This window comes from Nipponia nippon, unplaced genomic scaffold (genome assembly GCF_047370975.1).
Source record: "Nipponia nippon isolate SJK-2023a ecotype South Korea unplaced genomic scaffold, ASM4737097v1 scaffold_19, whole genome shotgun sequence".
NCBI classification, from domain to species: Eukaryota; Metazoa; Chordata; class Aves; order Pelecaniformes; family Threskiornithidae; genus Nipponia; species Nipponia nippon.
This window is the reverse complement of record NW_028262335.1, coordinates 5,934,595-5,948,322: the sequence shown is the minus strand read 5'-3', so window position 1 is coordinate 5,948,322 and position 13,728 is coordinate 5,934,595. Positions and strand designations below refer to the sequence as shown.

Sequence of the window (13,728 nt, the reverse complement as noted above, 5' to 3'; positions counted from 1 at the left end):
TGGCCCTAGGGGCACCTTCTGGGGCGTCGAGCACAGACTTGGCACCAGACAAGTTCTGAGCCACTGTCCTGTCTTCCTGCATTCCAGAGGGACTTAGACCAGGAAGCTGACTCAGGGCTTTTGAAAGAAGAGCATCACTAGTAGATACAGAAGGCGAAGCATGCGAGCACATCTCCGTGTGTGCACGCTGTGAGCCTGGAGCTGGGGATAAACGGAGGCTTTTCGAGACTGGGAGATCCCTAGCTAGCTAAGGAATGGGGAGGGTTTACCTTTCTTTCTTTCCCCTGGGATGGGACCCCAAGTCTCCCCCCTCCACCTGATCTCTCCTGCCTTCCAGCCGTCCCTGACGGTCCTTCATGCCCCCCCAGGTGGGAACACAATATTCACTCACTTGGGCATCCAGCTGCACCCACTCCGAGCGCCAAAGTCATGTTGTCTGGGCAGCATCCATAGATGGTCTGGCTGCAGTGCACAACCAGGAGAGGCGGCGGGGTTGTGGCAAGGGCTGCGGAGGAAGGCGGAGAGGTACAGGTTATCTTTGGCACGCAGGCTGCCGCAGGGCAGTATTGCCAACGTATGGATCGAGCAGCTAGCAGCATTCCTGCAAAACCATGTGGTCCTTGCAGAGATGCTGGGAACGGGTGATAAGGAGGTCCTACCCTTGGCCAGGGAAAGCACAGGGTGTGAAACAGGAATGATGAAGCGGGGATCAGCAAACCAAGGCACACACTGCTGTGTCCTTAGCGAGCGCTTCCTTGCTTAGCCCCAGGGAAAGGGCACGTGTTACTGTGGGGCACCAGGCTGGGGACCAGTGCACACAGCTTGTGTCAGCCTGGGGGGCTGGCTGCCTTCAGGGGACTCACCACGGCAGGCTCCTTGGCTAGTGACATAGAGATCCTGGCGTTTTTCACACCGTGTCTTCTTCAGCTCACACTCGTTGGTGTAGGTCACACCATCAGAGCCACACACCTGCCAGGACAGGGAGGGAAGCCACTCAGGGCAGTCCCTGGCACAGGAAGGCAGGTTCCCTATCCATGGGATGCCCTCTCCTGCCCAGGAAGCATGCGGGAAGGCCACCAGGGAGAAGAGAGGAGTGGAGCGAGGACTGCAGCAGGCAGCCCAGAACGGCTCAGCATGCTTACCGGGTTGCGTGGCACTGCCAGGCAGGTGAAGTCACACACACAGCGGTCATCCTCTGCATCCTCGTCCCACCAGCCCCCGTACTGCCGGCACCGGTCCTGTTCACACTCACTACCGTCGCCGGAGCCCGAGCCCCCTGAGCCGCACTCTGGAGCGAAGGAGGACCGTGGTGAGAAAGGGCTCACACCCAGCAGGGCAGAGTTAGGGGAAAGCAGAGGGGATGCGGCCAAAGCCCTCTCCCTGGCATGAGGCTGTGCCCCAAAAAAGCAGCCCACAGCTGCACAGGCCCATCCAAATCACAGCAGAGTTAACCTCTTCAGCACAGGCAACCCCAGAATCCTGGGCCCACATATATTAGGATGCTTACGCCTCAGAGAAGATCCCTCTCCCTTGGAGAAAGCAGATTCTCCCACCGCTGTCACGAGATTGTGCTAAGCCTACATAATGAAAACGGCACAGGGATGCTTTAGCAGGTGGCCTGAAGTCTTCCTCTCTACAGCATCACCACGGGAGCAAAAGCAAAGATCCTGTGGCTACCAGCGCCCTGCAGGCTACCTGGAGATCAGACTGCTAATAGCCACGCACAGGAGGAAGGGCTGCCACTTGACTTAGCGACAGCTTAACTCCATGCTTTGATCTGACTCCTTCCCCTTCTCCTGCCCTCCCAAACACAGAGCGCAGCAGGGAGATTGCTGCTGCCAATATAAACATGGAAACCAGAGCAGAGGAAGGGACGGGGTTTGGGTTTAGTCTGAAGTTCAGTTAGGCAGCTATTCTTAACAGAACACAAACTCTGTCCCTAGCATGGCTGCCTCTGCATAAGATGCTCAGAGCTCGAGCAGCAAGAGAGAGACATTGCTGATTTCAAAGGCTTCCTAAAGGGGAAAGGGGGAGAAGGAAAACCTGGCCCTTTTTATTGAGTGATCAAAGGCTGGGATTTGGCATTACACAGAGAATTATTTAAGATCTTTTCCCAGAGGGACATCAACCTGAAATTCCCCAAGGATGGCTGTGATCAAACACCATGTTATGTCTTCCCCTCTCCCCAAGCTCTGCCATATTACTGAAGTCTTTTCCAGCTAGACTACACGTGCAATGAGCCAGAGAATCTCAGCTCGCCAGGTCAGCATATCAGAGTGGCAAGGTTTATGTGCCTCCCGTATTTGGATTCAGCCAGCATTAACCCACAGCTTTCCCCCTACAGTGGGAAAGCTCAGCAGGTTTTTAGTTCTTAGCCTGGCCAAGCAAGGTACAGCCAACCCCGCGACCTTCCAGGTGCTCAGTACCGAGTCAATAGTGGCCACAGGCCAGGCCCTCGAGCAGCCCCCGGGGCAGAGGGGAGCAAAGCGGCAGCCAGGCTCCCAGGCACGGCTCCGTTTCTCCCAGCCGAGGCCCGCTGAAGTGTGAAATTAAAGCAGCGATAAACTCCTCGCCCAGCTGATGAGGTGGCGTCACCTCTCATTACCGCTGGACACAGAAAGACAAAGGGGGAAGGGAGGCAGCAGGGGTGCTGGGTGACAGCGGCCGGCCGGGAGGGAAGGAGAGGGCTGCTGGCACGGGACCTGCTGTGCTGGGGGTGTCACAGGGCACTGTGCCTGAGCTCCACGCAGCGGGGCTCACGTGGCGGCCGGGCACAGCAGAGCAGCGAGGGGAAGAGCCTGCTGTGTGCCGCCTCTGTCCTTCCTCACCCTTTTCCCCCGCCTTTTGCACCCGCACAGCCGGAGGAACGGCGGCAACCTACCGTCCTCACACGGCCCCATCCGGGCAACCTCAATGCTCTTCTTCTGCTGGCAGGAGGCCACCTGCAGCTCGCACTGGTTGTCGTAGGTGAGGCCATCGCTCCCGCACACCTGAGCGAAGGGCTGCCTCTCGCAGCGCGGGCACACGCACTGCCCGCCCACGCACTTGCTGCCGAAGGAGCACACCGTGCTGCCGCAGGACTCTGTGGGGCGACAGGGAGAGAACCACAGTGAGATGTCGTAGGGACCTTTGCAGCCCACTGCCCGCTGTCACAGAGCTGGGGACCACTAATGCCATGCCCTCAGAGGCAAGGAGAGAAGCCCTCCTTCCCCAGAGTGGTTTACGATTGCTTATTTAAACCATGGAAAGACTCTGCAATGGACAGGTGACAGCCCTGAGCATTTTTAATTCCCACCAGCACCCACAAGTGTTGCGTCCAACAGCTTTTTCTAGGACACCAGTAAGAAATCCCGTTTACTCTGATGGCGATTTCAGCCTCCTCCCGCTCGCAGTGCCCACGGAGCACTGAGGGTCATCTGGCACACTCGGTCGCTCTTCTCTCCCAAATTTAGAGGGGATCTCCATGCACAGTGCAGCCTTGGAACACAGACCCAGCTGGACAGGTTTTATGAGGCTCAAAGCATTGCTTTTACTGTAGTAGTATTTGTCCTGATGAAGAACCTAGGCAGGGCTTTTAATTCATTAAGAAATTACCACAGACAGTTCCCCGTGCTGGGGAGTGGGGAGCAAGCACATGAGCAAAGAGGAATTAACCCCAGGGGATGGAGGGAAGGGAAAGCTACTGAGATGAACTGTGTGACCAAACAGACCCTCAATGCTTTCAGTTCTGGTGGTAGCTATAAATATGTTTTTAGCCCAATTTCTTTGCTTGGCTCAGACAAGTCACAAAGAGGGCAGATACCACCTATGATGCACAGCTGGGGCTAAAAAGGAGAAGCTGCTTGAGAGACTCAAGATGCCCAATTCTTGAGAAGCTGAAAGGGAAGAGCACGCCAGACAAGGTGAAAAGCCTCAGACAGGGTCTACAAGTGACCAGGCAGAAACTGCAGCCCAGGGCCATGCTGCTGGGTGTCCCTGGGCAAGCCCTCTTACCCTGGAGCCGATATCCTCCTGGGAAGTCCCAAAAACAACTAATAAAGGCAGTAGGAGAAGTGCTAGGGAGACTCTCCACACATCCTGACCCCGGGGTTTCTCAGGTGCCTCCCAGGGCTGGCAAACCCATGGGCTGGGAGTGCTACGACTGACTGGTGAGCCTTGGATGGCCATGGCCAGGCAGCTCAGCGGGGCCCGGGCAGCCAGCGGGGCTGAGCATCCGCTCTCTGAAATGCCACTGGCAGGAGTGAGACGAGGGAAGAAGGGGACTTTGCCAGACTCACTGCAGTCTCCTTGGGCAGCCACCAAAATGTTCGTCTGCTGCGTGCACGCCCGGACATGGAGCTCGCACTCGCTGCCGTACGTGTTGCCATCTGTGCCGCACACAGGCTGAGAGGAGGGAACGCACTCCGTGGGGCACACGCACCTTCCCGTCTCCGCCTCACAGATGGCCCCAAACTGGCACTTGCCGCAACGGTCTGCGCAGACGAAGAACAAAACCGGTAGGTTAAAACAACAGGTCAGGCAGGCATCGCTGTCTAATGAAGTGCCAGAGCAGAAATAAGACCCCACTGCAACCTCCTCCCCCAGGTCGAGCCCCTGCAGATGCTGGGAGCAGGAGCCTCAGGGTGCAGTGCAAGGGAAGGAGCAGAGGCGAGGGCTGCAGGAGGAGGGAGAGTCAGGCTCAGAGGCAGAAAGGCAATAACTACTCATAAAAGCCATCAGGAGCAGTAGCAACCGTGATGAAATGTCACCAGAGCTGTACGCCGTTACAGCTAAACAGGAGGCGGGAGAGAGCACAGGGCTGAGTGCAGTTACGAGGAGCAATAAATCAGTCCCAGCCTTGGGAGGAGGAACGCAGCATCCCAGGCAGCGAGCGGCCAGTCTCCCAGGGGAGAGAGGCGGCAGGATTCACACGTGGCAAGTCAGCAGGGCAGCCGGGAAGGGGGATGCTGTTTTCCCCGAGTTTATCAGGGTGCCAGCAGTGCTGGACACCCGTATAACACAGCACCAATTCAGAGCACCCTGCTACCTCCCGCAGCGGGATCCTCAGCCTGCCTGCTGCAAACACACGCACAGCACACGCAGGCTCGGTCAGAGAAGACGTTTATCTTTGTAATAACTCACTCGCAAAGGAGCTATCGCTTGTTGCAGGAGAGACCAGACTCCAGCCAGCACATCCCCTCTCTTCTGACTCCTGGGTATTTAGTGATTCACGGCTTCATTTTCTCCTTCAGACAAACACCCCTTTTCCTTCCCCACCATTCAATTCACGAAGAGTTTGGCCCAAAGATGTTTTTTTCTTATTTTTCTTTCACACAGCAGCTGCTGCCTTTGCATGGGGGAGGGAAGATGCAACAACCCCCTGCTTGGTTTGTGCAGGCTGTTGGCCGGGAGGTTTCCATCTACAAAGCACAAAGCTTGCAGCCACGCCTGGGCTCCGCAGGTCGGGAGAGGGGCTGCTCAAGGCACTCTGTGTGTGGACAAGGGCACCTCTTTCCTACAGGGCACTCAAGTGCGTGCGCCCGACACCTGAAGTATTTGCACCCTTCACTGTTTCTCCTGTAACTGCGTGGAGTTGGTACCAGTGTTCCCACTGGGCCCTCCGCTACGCTGCAGCGGGGAGCTCCGTGGGTTGGAGGGCATCTTCCTTTCCTGGAGGAAGGGTCTTCCTTTCCTCTGCTGTCTCAAAGCCCTTACAGATCAGGAGCATGTTCCCCAAGCAGGACTGCGCAGTGCAGCTCAGCAGGGAAATGACTGTAAGGGATTCAGCCCAGTTTCACCAGGGGCACTGCTATGCCACACCAAGCCATACCAGCCCTGGGTGGAAAGGCAGGCACCAGCTCCTGATACCCAGCTTGAAGGTTAAGGGCAGAAAGACTGTATTTTGACAAAATCACAATGAGCCTAGCCCTACCTGACCATCCCGGCAGATTTTGTCCCAGGAGAGCCCAGCCAGCTCGGGCTGTGCCTGTCTGCAAACACTTTCTAACTGGCAAAGGTGTGCTGGCACAAAGAGAGAGCTTGCAGATGGAACTGCTCCGTAGGGGTCCGAGTTGCATACGCTACATGGCGGCAACCAAAGTGCAAAGACACCCCAACAGCCCTATCGCCCCGTGGTTGGGGCCATGCTTGTGCTTAAGATGCCGCCTGCTCCCAGCAAGCAAACCCAGTTGTGGCCAGCAGGACGAGGAGGAGGAACCCCCAGAAACTGGCTCTTACCGCAGGGCCCCTTGTGCTTCACTTTGATCTCCCTCTTGAGGACACAGGCCATGGAGTCAAGCTCGCAAGGGTTGCCATAGGTGCGGTTGTCGCTGCCGCACACGGGGTCGTAGCGGCCCTGGCACACCTGCTGGCACTCGCACACGGCCTCCTGGTTCTTCACCACGCACGTGGCCCCGAAGGTGCACTCCACGCTCAGGCATGGGCTGGGTGTGCCCAGGTCTGCAGAGGGGACAGGAGAGAAAGGCACCGGTCTCAGTCCACTGCTTCCCCAGCTCCCCCGGGGCACTGTGCACAGCAATGCATGCCAGCATCCCCAGCCTCAGGCCCATGCCTGCCTCCCCCAAGCCGTGGCAAATGCACAGAGCTCCAGGCCTTGGCACCAGCCCAGCCCCTGCACCCTCCATGCCACCCCAACATGCCCGGCTCAGCATCTTCCCCATGCTTGGCAGAGGTTAGGGATGGGAAGCAGGCACAAGATCTTCTCCCTGCACACCATGAACAGGACTCCCGCCTCACCTCCTCCATCCCAGCCCCATCCCAGCTACATTCTGCCCCGAGGGGCCAGCCAGAAGTGGGATCAGCCCCATGGGTTTCTGCACCAAACCCTGATGTCTGGGTCTCCCCAGCAGCTCCCAGCCAGCATCAAGAATGAGCATCATGGTCTGAGGGAGGGCAACACAGACCCCATCGCCAGGAGGGGAGCTGGCACTTCTTTTCCTGGGCAGCAGTGGTGCCATGAGCCTGCCTGTGAAGTCGGACCTGAACGACCAGCTCTGCAGCAGAGGGCAGGGCAGGGGGCAGCAGAAAGCCCTCCTCAGTGCAGGTCTTGGTTTCTCCAGGACACTCACTAAATCATCACGCAGCACCTGGCGCTGGCTGCCGAACCCTCAGTAGCCAAAAAGCTCACCCAGGGATAGTTCCCTTCACTGAGGCCTCACATCCTCAGAATCACACTGTCCCCTGAACAGCTCATCCTAACACCCGCTGTGGCCATACCCAGCAAGATCTGGCTGGAGAGGACCCCTGCATTTGGCTTCGCCACACAGCTTGTCTCTCTGCAGCAGCTCAGCTCCCTTCCCTTCCTCTTGCCAGCTGGTGTTGGAAAGGCCAGGGAGCTGCGATGCGGCAGGATGAAGAGACCTGGCGTCCTTGCTTCAGCCCAGTCCTCGGGCATCTGGCTCTAGGAGCAGAGCCCTGAGGCTCCCTGGGGACAGGTAATGCCCCACAGCACGGGTTGCAGGCTGAGAGGCAGCAGTGCCCTCTGCTCGCTCACTGGAGCTGCTTAATCAAAGCCAGCCGAGCAGGTAGCACCTTCCCCGCAAGACGCCCGGCAGCAATGAGGTGAGCAGCCAACCCTGATGGTGACAGCAAAGAGAAAAGGCTGTGTCCGACTCCCTGGTACAGCTCTGCAACTGCACGCAGGGAAAGCCCTGCGGTTCCACCCGGTTCCCAGCCCGCTTGCTGAAGGCTGGCATGGCCCTCCAGGAATGCCCTCCACCATCCACGAGCCAAGACAGGCAGCTAAACGGCAGGACTGGCCGTGCTGCTGGGGAGAGACCCAGCACTGCCCAGAGACCCCTTCTTGTGACTCAAGAGAAAAGCCCTGAGGACCTGGAGCAAGGAAAGGACACAGATTTAATCCGTGCTGAACACTGACATGGACACATGACAAAATGGATGTGGGGAACAGACAATGCGGCCAAGGCGAGATGGATGCAACAGGCAGACACAGTGCAGCCCCACCAACACCAAACAGCGAGGCAGGCACGGAGCCGGAGTGCGGTGGGAAAGACAAAGCCCTCCGGCGCCTGCTGGCATGGCACGGAGGTGGACAGGGGCAACAGGTCCGTTCTCCTCCCCTGCTAGGACCAAGGTGGTGTATCTGCACAGCAAAAGCAAGGCTTGAGCCCTCAGGAGTCTGGCTGAATGCTGTCGACCAGTGAGAAAATGGCCCACAGCATAGGCACAGGCAAGTCTGAATTTTGGATTTGGCTCCTTGGGAAGCCCCTGCCAAGTCAAACTTAGAGCCAACAGTCTGCAAAGGAAGAGGGAAGAGGGGGACAGTTCAGGCACATGGCCACTACTTTGACCCAGCCTTTTCAACTGTGTCCTCAGCTTCCCTGCAGTGAAGGTTTATGAGCCGTTCCCAAGGACCAGGACCTGCTCCCGGCTGTGCTTAGCCCTGTGATGCTGCTCACATCTCCTGCTTGTGTTTCACTTTTTTAAAAAAACATCTGTACCTCAGTCATGTCCCCCAAACACAGAGACACATGCTTGCATGGAGAAAGTGCCTCTTCTGGACACAATTAGGCTATAAGGTGCAACGAGCTAGGCATGAAGCAAATACATTTGTTCATTTGAAATCCAAATTCACACCCTTGTCTTGGGGAGCAAGTGAGCAGTGAGTGAGAGTGGAGGGAGGTGCCAGGCCTGATGGAGAACATTGTCTTGACATTTCTCGCCCTTCTTAAGCAAGCAAACCTGCAGAGACGCAGCACATGAGGTTCCTTCACAGCCTGAACGTCAGCCTGTGAAATTTCCCACACAGCCCTGGGCACCTGCAGATGTCAATGGGAGTTTTGGCACCAATTTTGATGTGGGTGGATATAATGAGGACCTACTGAGCAAGGATCTTAGGCTGCGCTATAATCAAAACCTGCTTTGATTCCTGGCCTTTCTCCATCTTGTAGGCAGGGAAACCGAGGCACAGAGCAGAAATGCTCGTTCTGCACCCTGATTCAAGGGCATGATCCCTCACCTGCTGCCAAGCTGTGCAGAAACCTAACCAAGCCCTGGGGACACTGAGCTCTCCTGCAAGCCTTGCCTGTGGGTGGCTCTGGGGATGAGGCTCTGCTTCGTAACCCATCACACCCCATTGATCTGTGCCCATGACACCCAGCGGGCTCCAGTACCGGCTCCACAGGCACATAGGGCAGTGTTCTTAGAGAAGAACCACATTTGAGCACAGACAGCTCCTCAGTGCTTCCAAAAGGCACACAGTTCTTCGCTGGACACCGGGGAGGGGAGCTGCAACCGCTGCAGAGCCCCTACCCGCTGGATTTGTACAGGCAAGCGTGACACACTACGGAGAGCAAAGGGACGAGCATTACAGTCCCAGGCAGGCAGAAGTCTCTGGGAAAGAGGAGGTGGGGAAGAAAGGGGGGTTAGTTGGGGGCAAAAGGAGAGGTAAGATCAATCAGGAGCAGTCCAGACTGATGTACCAGCCGAAGAGGGGCTTGCTAAGGATCGGGGGGCTCACAGCACCCACCTCTGCTCCCACTCTCATTTGCCTCGAAGGGTCAAGCCACGGCAAGCATCGGACAAGACCCCACTGCTCTGCAAGGCATTTCCATTCCAGCAGGAAGTGTTTGGGGCGAGGGATGGGAGCAAAACCAGGGCAATCTCTCCATCCCAGGGGCTCTCAAGCAAAACTAGAGAGGAGGGGAGCAGTGAGAAGAGGCCAGGACTGTCACTGGCTACGGAGAAGGAGAGAAAGCCGACCTCCTAGCAGAGATGTCCGGGTAGGGAGCAGAAGGGTGCTGCGAGGACACAATTCCTTCCTCCAAACAGGCAACACTGTAAAACACAAGACACAGACGAAAAAGGAAAGAGAGAGAGAGAGCGGGGGGGGGGGGAAGAGCAGAGAGAGGCAGGGAGGAAAAGACAGATGCAACTACAGACACCTTCCCTCCACCTCCTGTCCACATCGGTCTCATCCCATCCCTTCTTTCTCAACTGCCCCATCACGGTGTCAAAGTAGAAGATTCAAAACAAGGCCTGGACTGTTTTGCTTGGCTTTGCCTCCTTTGCCTTGCTGCTGGAAAAGACAGCAGCAGAGCTTAGAGTTCATTAGACAGGTACGTGTGAGAGATTAAAACACTGCAACCATGCTAACGGCCGGTCTCTTTTCCTCCCCTTTCCCAGCTCCGTGCATCTCCTGTATCCTCACAGCACCGAGGCACGGATGAACTCATCACGCTCCCTGCCCTGGGTGCTGGATGCAGGCAGAGCCTGTAGCTCTCTCAGTCCCCGGTCTCGCCCGCTGCCGAGCGTCCCACAAGCCCTGTCCCAGCCTGTGCTGGGGGACTGCACCCTGCACCCCAAGGAAACCTCGGCCATGGAGCCAGCCAGGAGAGAAGTGAGTCCCACCAGCAGTGCTGATGCTGAGAAGACCTGTCTTGACACAGGCTGACAAGCAACATCACCACCCCATCCCCGTTTCTAAATCCGTTTCCCATCTCGCATTGGGTCTGAACTGGTGACACAGAGGAGGATGTGCTTTCTTCCCAAAGGGCACCACTGCGCTCAGAGAGAAGATGCTTTCCTAAGCTGATGGGGAGGCTGAAGGTTTGCCCACACCTCATGGTGGCTTGCTACAGGGCAGCCTGGAGCTGTCATGTGGACTCTGAAATCCTAGGCTTTGGCAGACAGAGCCCCAGCTTTGATGTACTTCCCCTAGATGACAGGCTTTGTTTGCTCCTACCCCACAAGGATGCGGCTCCTGAAAGCAGATGTCCTCACCTGGAGGAAGAGAAGTTGGGGGAAAGCTAAAAGCAAAAGAGAGTAAGATGGAAAGAGGAATGGCAGGTACATAGGGACTGTATCCTACTGTCCACTGGCCCCATTCCACTGAACGTGGTGGAAATGATGCGCGTCCGACAGCAGGGTAACTAGCAGCACGAGTTACTCTCACCCTAGAAATTCGGGAAGCCTTAGCAAGGGCCTGACTCTAAAGGAGGCACAGGGAGAGCCCAGGGCATCAGCGCCCAGCCACCCAGCTGCAAACAACCACCTCCTGGCCCCACTGCCCCAGAGCTGCCTCGGGAGCCCAACGGACCCCGGCCACGGGCATCTCGCTTCGCCCCCACCCTGCCCTGTGCCGAGGCAGCCTGCCTCGCCAGGAGCAGCCTGTGCCTTCCCACGCCAGCCCCAGAGGCGGTCGCACCTCCAGCAAAGCTTCACGGCAGCACAACAGGGCAGGAAAATGAACGCCAGCCTTGCCGGCGCGCACGGCATCTTGTCAAGGCTCGCTGGTTGCCATCCAGCACCAGCTCCCCGTGGCCCGGGAGACGGAGGACTGCAAGGTGCCTCTGTTGCCTTCCCTACAGGGAGAACTTGGGGAACTGACTCCTAATCAGTCAAGCACCAGAAACACAGTGAAACAGATGATTAAAAATAACAGTTGTGATTATATTGAGTGTGATTGTAAGAGCCTGACAAACAGTTTTCAAGCAGCTGGGCCTGGCAGCATTAAAAACCTACTGCAGGAGCACAAAGCCAACAAAACAGATCCACAACATGGGGCCTAATTTCCAAGTACTTCAGAAGGTTTGATACAGCTGATACCTTACAAAACATCAGCTTAAAATAACAGGACACAGTTCTAGATCTAGTAAAAACCAATTTGAGCTGAATTATTTCAGTCCTTCCAACTCATACAAATCAACCCAGTGACCATGCTTAACCTCCTTCATTTTCTGTGCAATAATTTTAAAATTGGACATCCCCAACATCCTAGGGACCCAAAGCCCCATCCTATCACATACGCCTGAAAAAGCATCCATTGGAAAGGTCAAAAGCTTTTCCCAGAGATGAGACAAAAACACGGTGAGACCTCCAGAGAGCGGGCACGCTGGGAAGAGTTCCTTACGGAGAGTACCTGGAGCTGAAAGAAGCAGGCGGGCATGGAGGGGGAGGCATGGAAGGAGCCTGGGGACTGGCACTACCCTGGGAGGAGAAATGAATGGCGTGGGCTGCACGGGAACTGCGTGGTGGCAAATGTGCACCTGGCCATGGCGATGAATGAGAGAAACCAGCTGGGCATCACAGACACTTCGGTACTGTTTAAACACAAATGATTCTTCCCCGTGTTACACATCAGACAAGAGACAAGACCAAGGAGGAACACATGCACACACACGCACAAGGACTGCTGACTGCTGGAAGGAAAAAGAACAGGGAGGAACGGATATTCAGGGCTTGTCGGCTGCAAGACTGAAGAGAGCCTGTGGCTTGCGCAGACGGTGGGCACCCAGTCACAACTTACCTGCAGCTTTCCAGCATCAACGCGAGCGCTGTTGCCTGCACGGAAGGGACTGACGCAGGCTGGGCTTAAAGTGGCTGCTGGGGCTGGGAAGTGAGAGGTGTGGGGGTACCAGTGTTCCTGTGGGCGACCAGCCCGGTGGCACCAGTGCTTACCACAGGGTCCGCTGTGCTTTACTGGGATGGCAGCCTTCTGGTGGCACTCGGCCTTCTGGCGCTCGCAGTCATTGCTGTAGGTCCGGCTGTCCCGGGCACAGACAGGCCGGTAGGCGCCATCGCAGGTGATGCGGTCGCAGGAGCAGCGAGCGGTGCCACGGCGGTTCAGGCAGACAGCGTTGAACTTGCACTCGTCCTTGCATTTGTCTGGGAGGAGAGAGGATAGCACCGCTCACACCCACCCCGGGGACAGGGGAAGGGGGTACACTCTCAGTGCCAAGAGCACAGCACAGAGCAGCGGGGAAGGTCAGGAACCCGAATGCTCCTGCTCCCCAGAAGCAGAGAGGTACTTACCCTGAGGCTGGCACTGCCCTGAACGCACCTTCTGGATCTCCAGTCCCCGGATGGCCCCCGAGCGCCCCATCACGCACTCGTTGTCGTAAGTCACCCCGTCGTCGCCGCACACAAGCTCCCTCTTTGGGGGACAGTTCTCAGGGCGGGAGAGCAGATCCACCCTTCGGGTGCGGGGGTTCACCCGGCAGACACGATTCATGTCGTTGAGGACGCCTTTACAAGGGTCTGTGCACAGAGCCAGAGCAGACAGTTAGGCACACTCGCGCCCTGCCCAGAGAGGTGCTCCCTGGCCTGCCCTCCTCCCTCCCAGAGAGCCTCCGTACGTTCCCCGGTAGCACTCAAGGTGTGCTCATCTCTTCCTCAGGACAGGGCATCTGTAGGGCTCTGCACACATAAGGACTCATTTTTTACTGAGCTGCACACACTGAGGACACGCGCCCTTTCCAAAGTGACCGCTGGATGGGACAAGCTCTGCCTTTTTTCCCATCCTTCCTGAGCTGCCTTCTAGAGGGCAGGGCTCTCTCCCCCGACCCAGACGAACCTCCCAAGTCCAAGGGGCGTTTGTTGGGCATCGCAAGATGCTTGGTACTCCCATCCTGCTCCTCCAGCTCTCCCTCCCTGTCTTTCCAAAGCGCTGGAAGAGCCCCAAAGGCAGCCAGGGCTACAGGCTGCCTTGCCCCACTGCTCTAATCTAGGCTTATCCGGATCACTCTCTCTGATGAGCTGAGCTCACATTAGCATACCAAAGACATGGGCAAAACAGGTGCCGACTCTTCACTAATCCCTGCTCTAGCCCTGGGTTTTTCTCCTCCTTGTCAAGCACGGTGCCGGGAGAGGGCTGATGCATTTTCTGCAATTGCAGAAACACGACTGAATGTTTCCACCCTTTAATCCTAACTAGTCTGAAATCCCTGCATTGACCACAGTCCCAGGCTGACAAGGGGAGGAAAAAAAATA

At 56.8% G+C, this 13,728-nt stretch overlaps 1 protein-coding gene across 5 annotated transcripts in view; it reads right to left on the bottom strand.

The window, feature by feature from the left end:
• AGRN (agrin) overlaps positions 1-13,728 on the bottom strand; it is a 125,506-nt gene that overhangs the window by 27,976 nt on the left and 83,802 nt on the right. For all 5 annotated transcript variants that reach the window (XM_087755380.1, XM_087755382.1, XM_087755381.1 and 2 more), the window contains 8 exons: positions 12,772-12,996; positions 12,418-12,624; positions 6,217-6,438; positions 4,278-4,472; positions 2,882-3,082; positions 1,143-1,288; positions 864-969; positions 392-505 (listed from right to left, as the gene is read on the bottom strand). In XM_087755380.1, the coding sequence (XP_087611506.1) occupies positions 392-505; positions 864-969; positions 1,143-1,288; positions 2,882-3,082; positions 4,278-4,472; positions 6,217-6,438; positions 12,418-12,624; positions 12,772-12,996 (1,416 nt within the window). The remainder of the gene's footprint in view (positions 1-391; positions 506-863; positions 970-1,142; positions 1,289-2,881; positions 3,083-4,277; positions 4,473-6,216; positions 6,439-12,417; positions 12,625-12,771; positions 12,997-13,728) is intronic.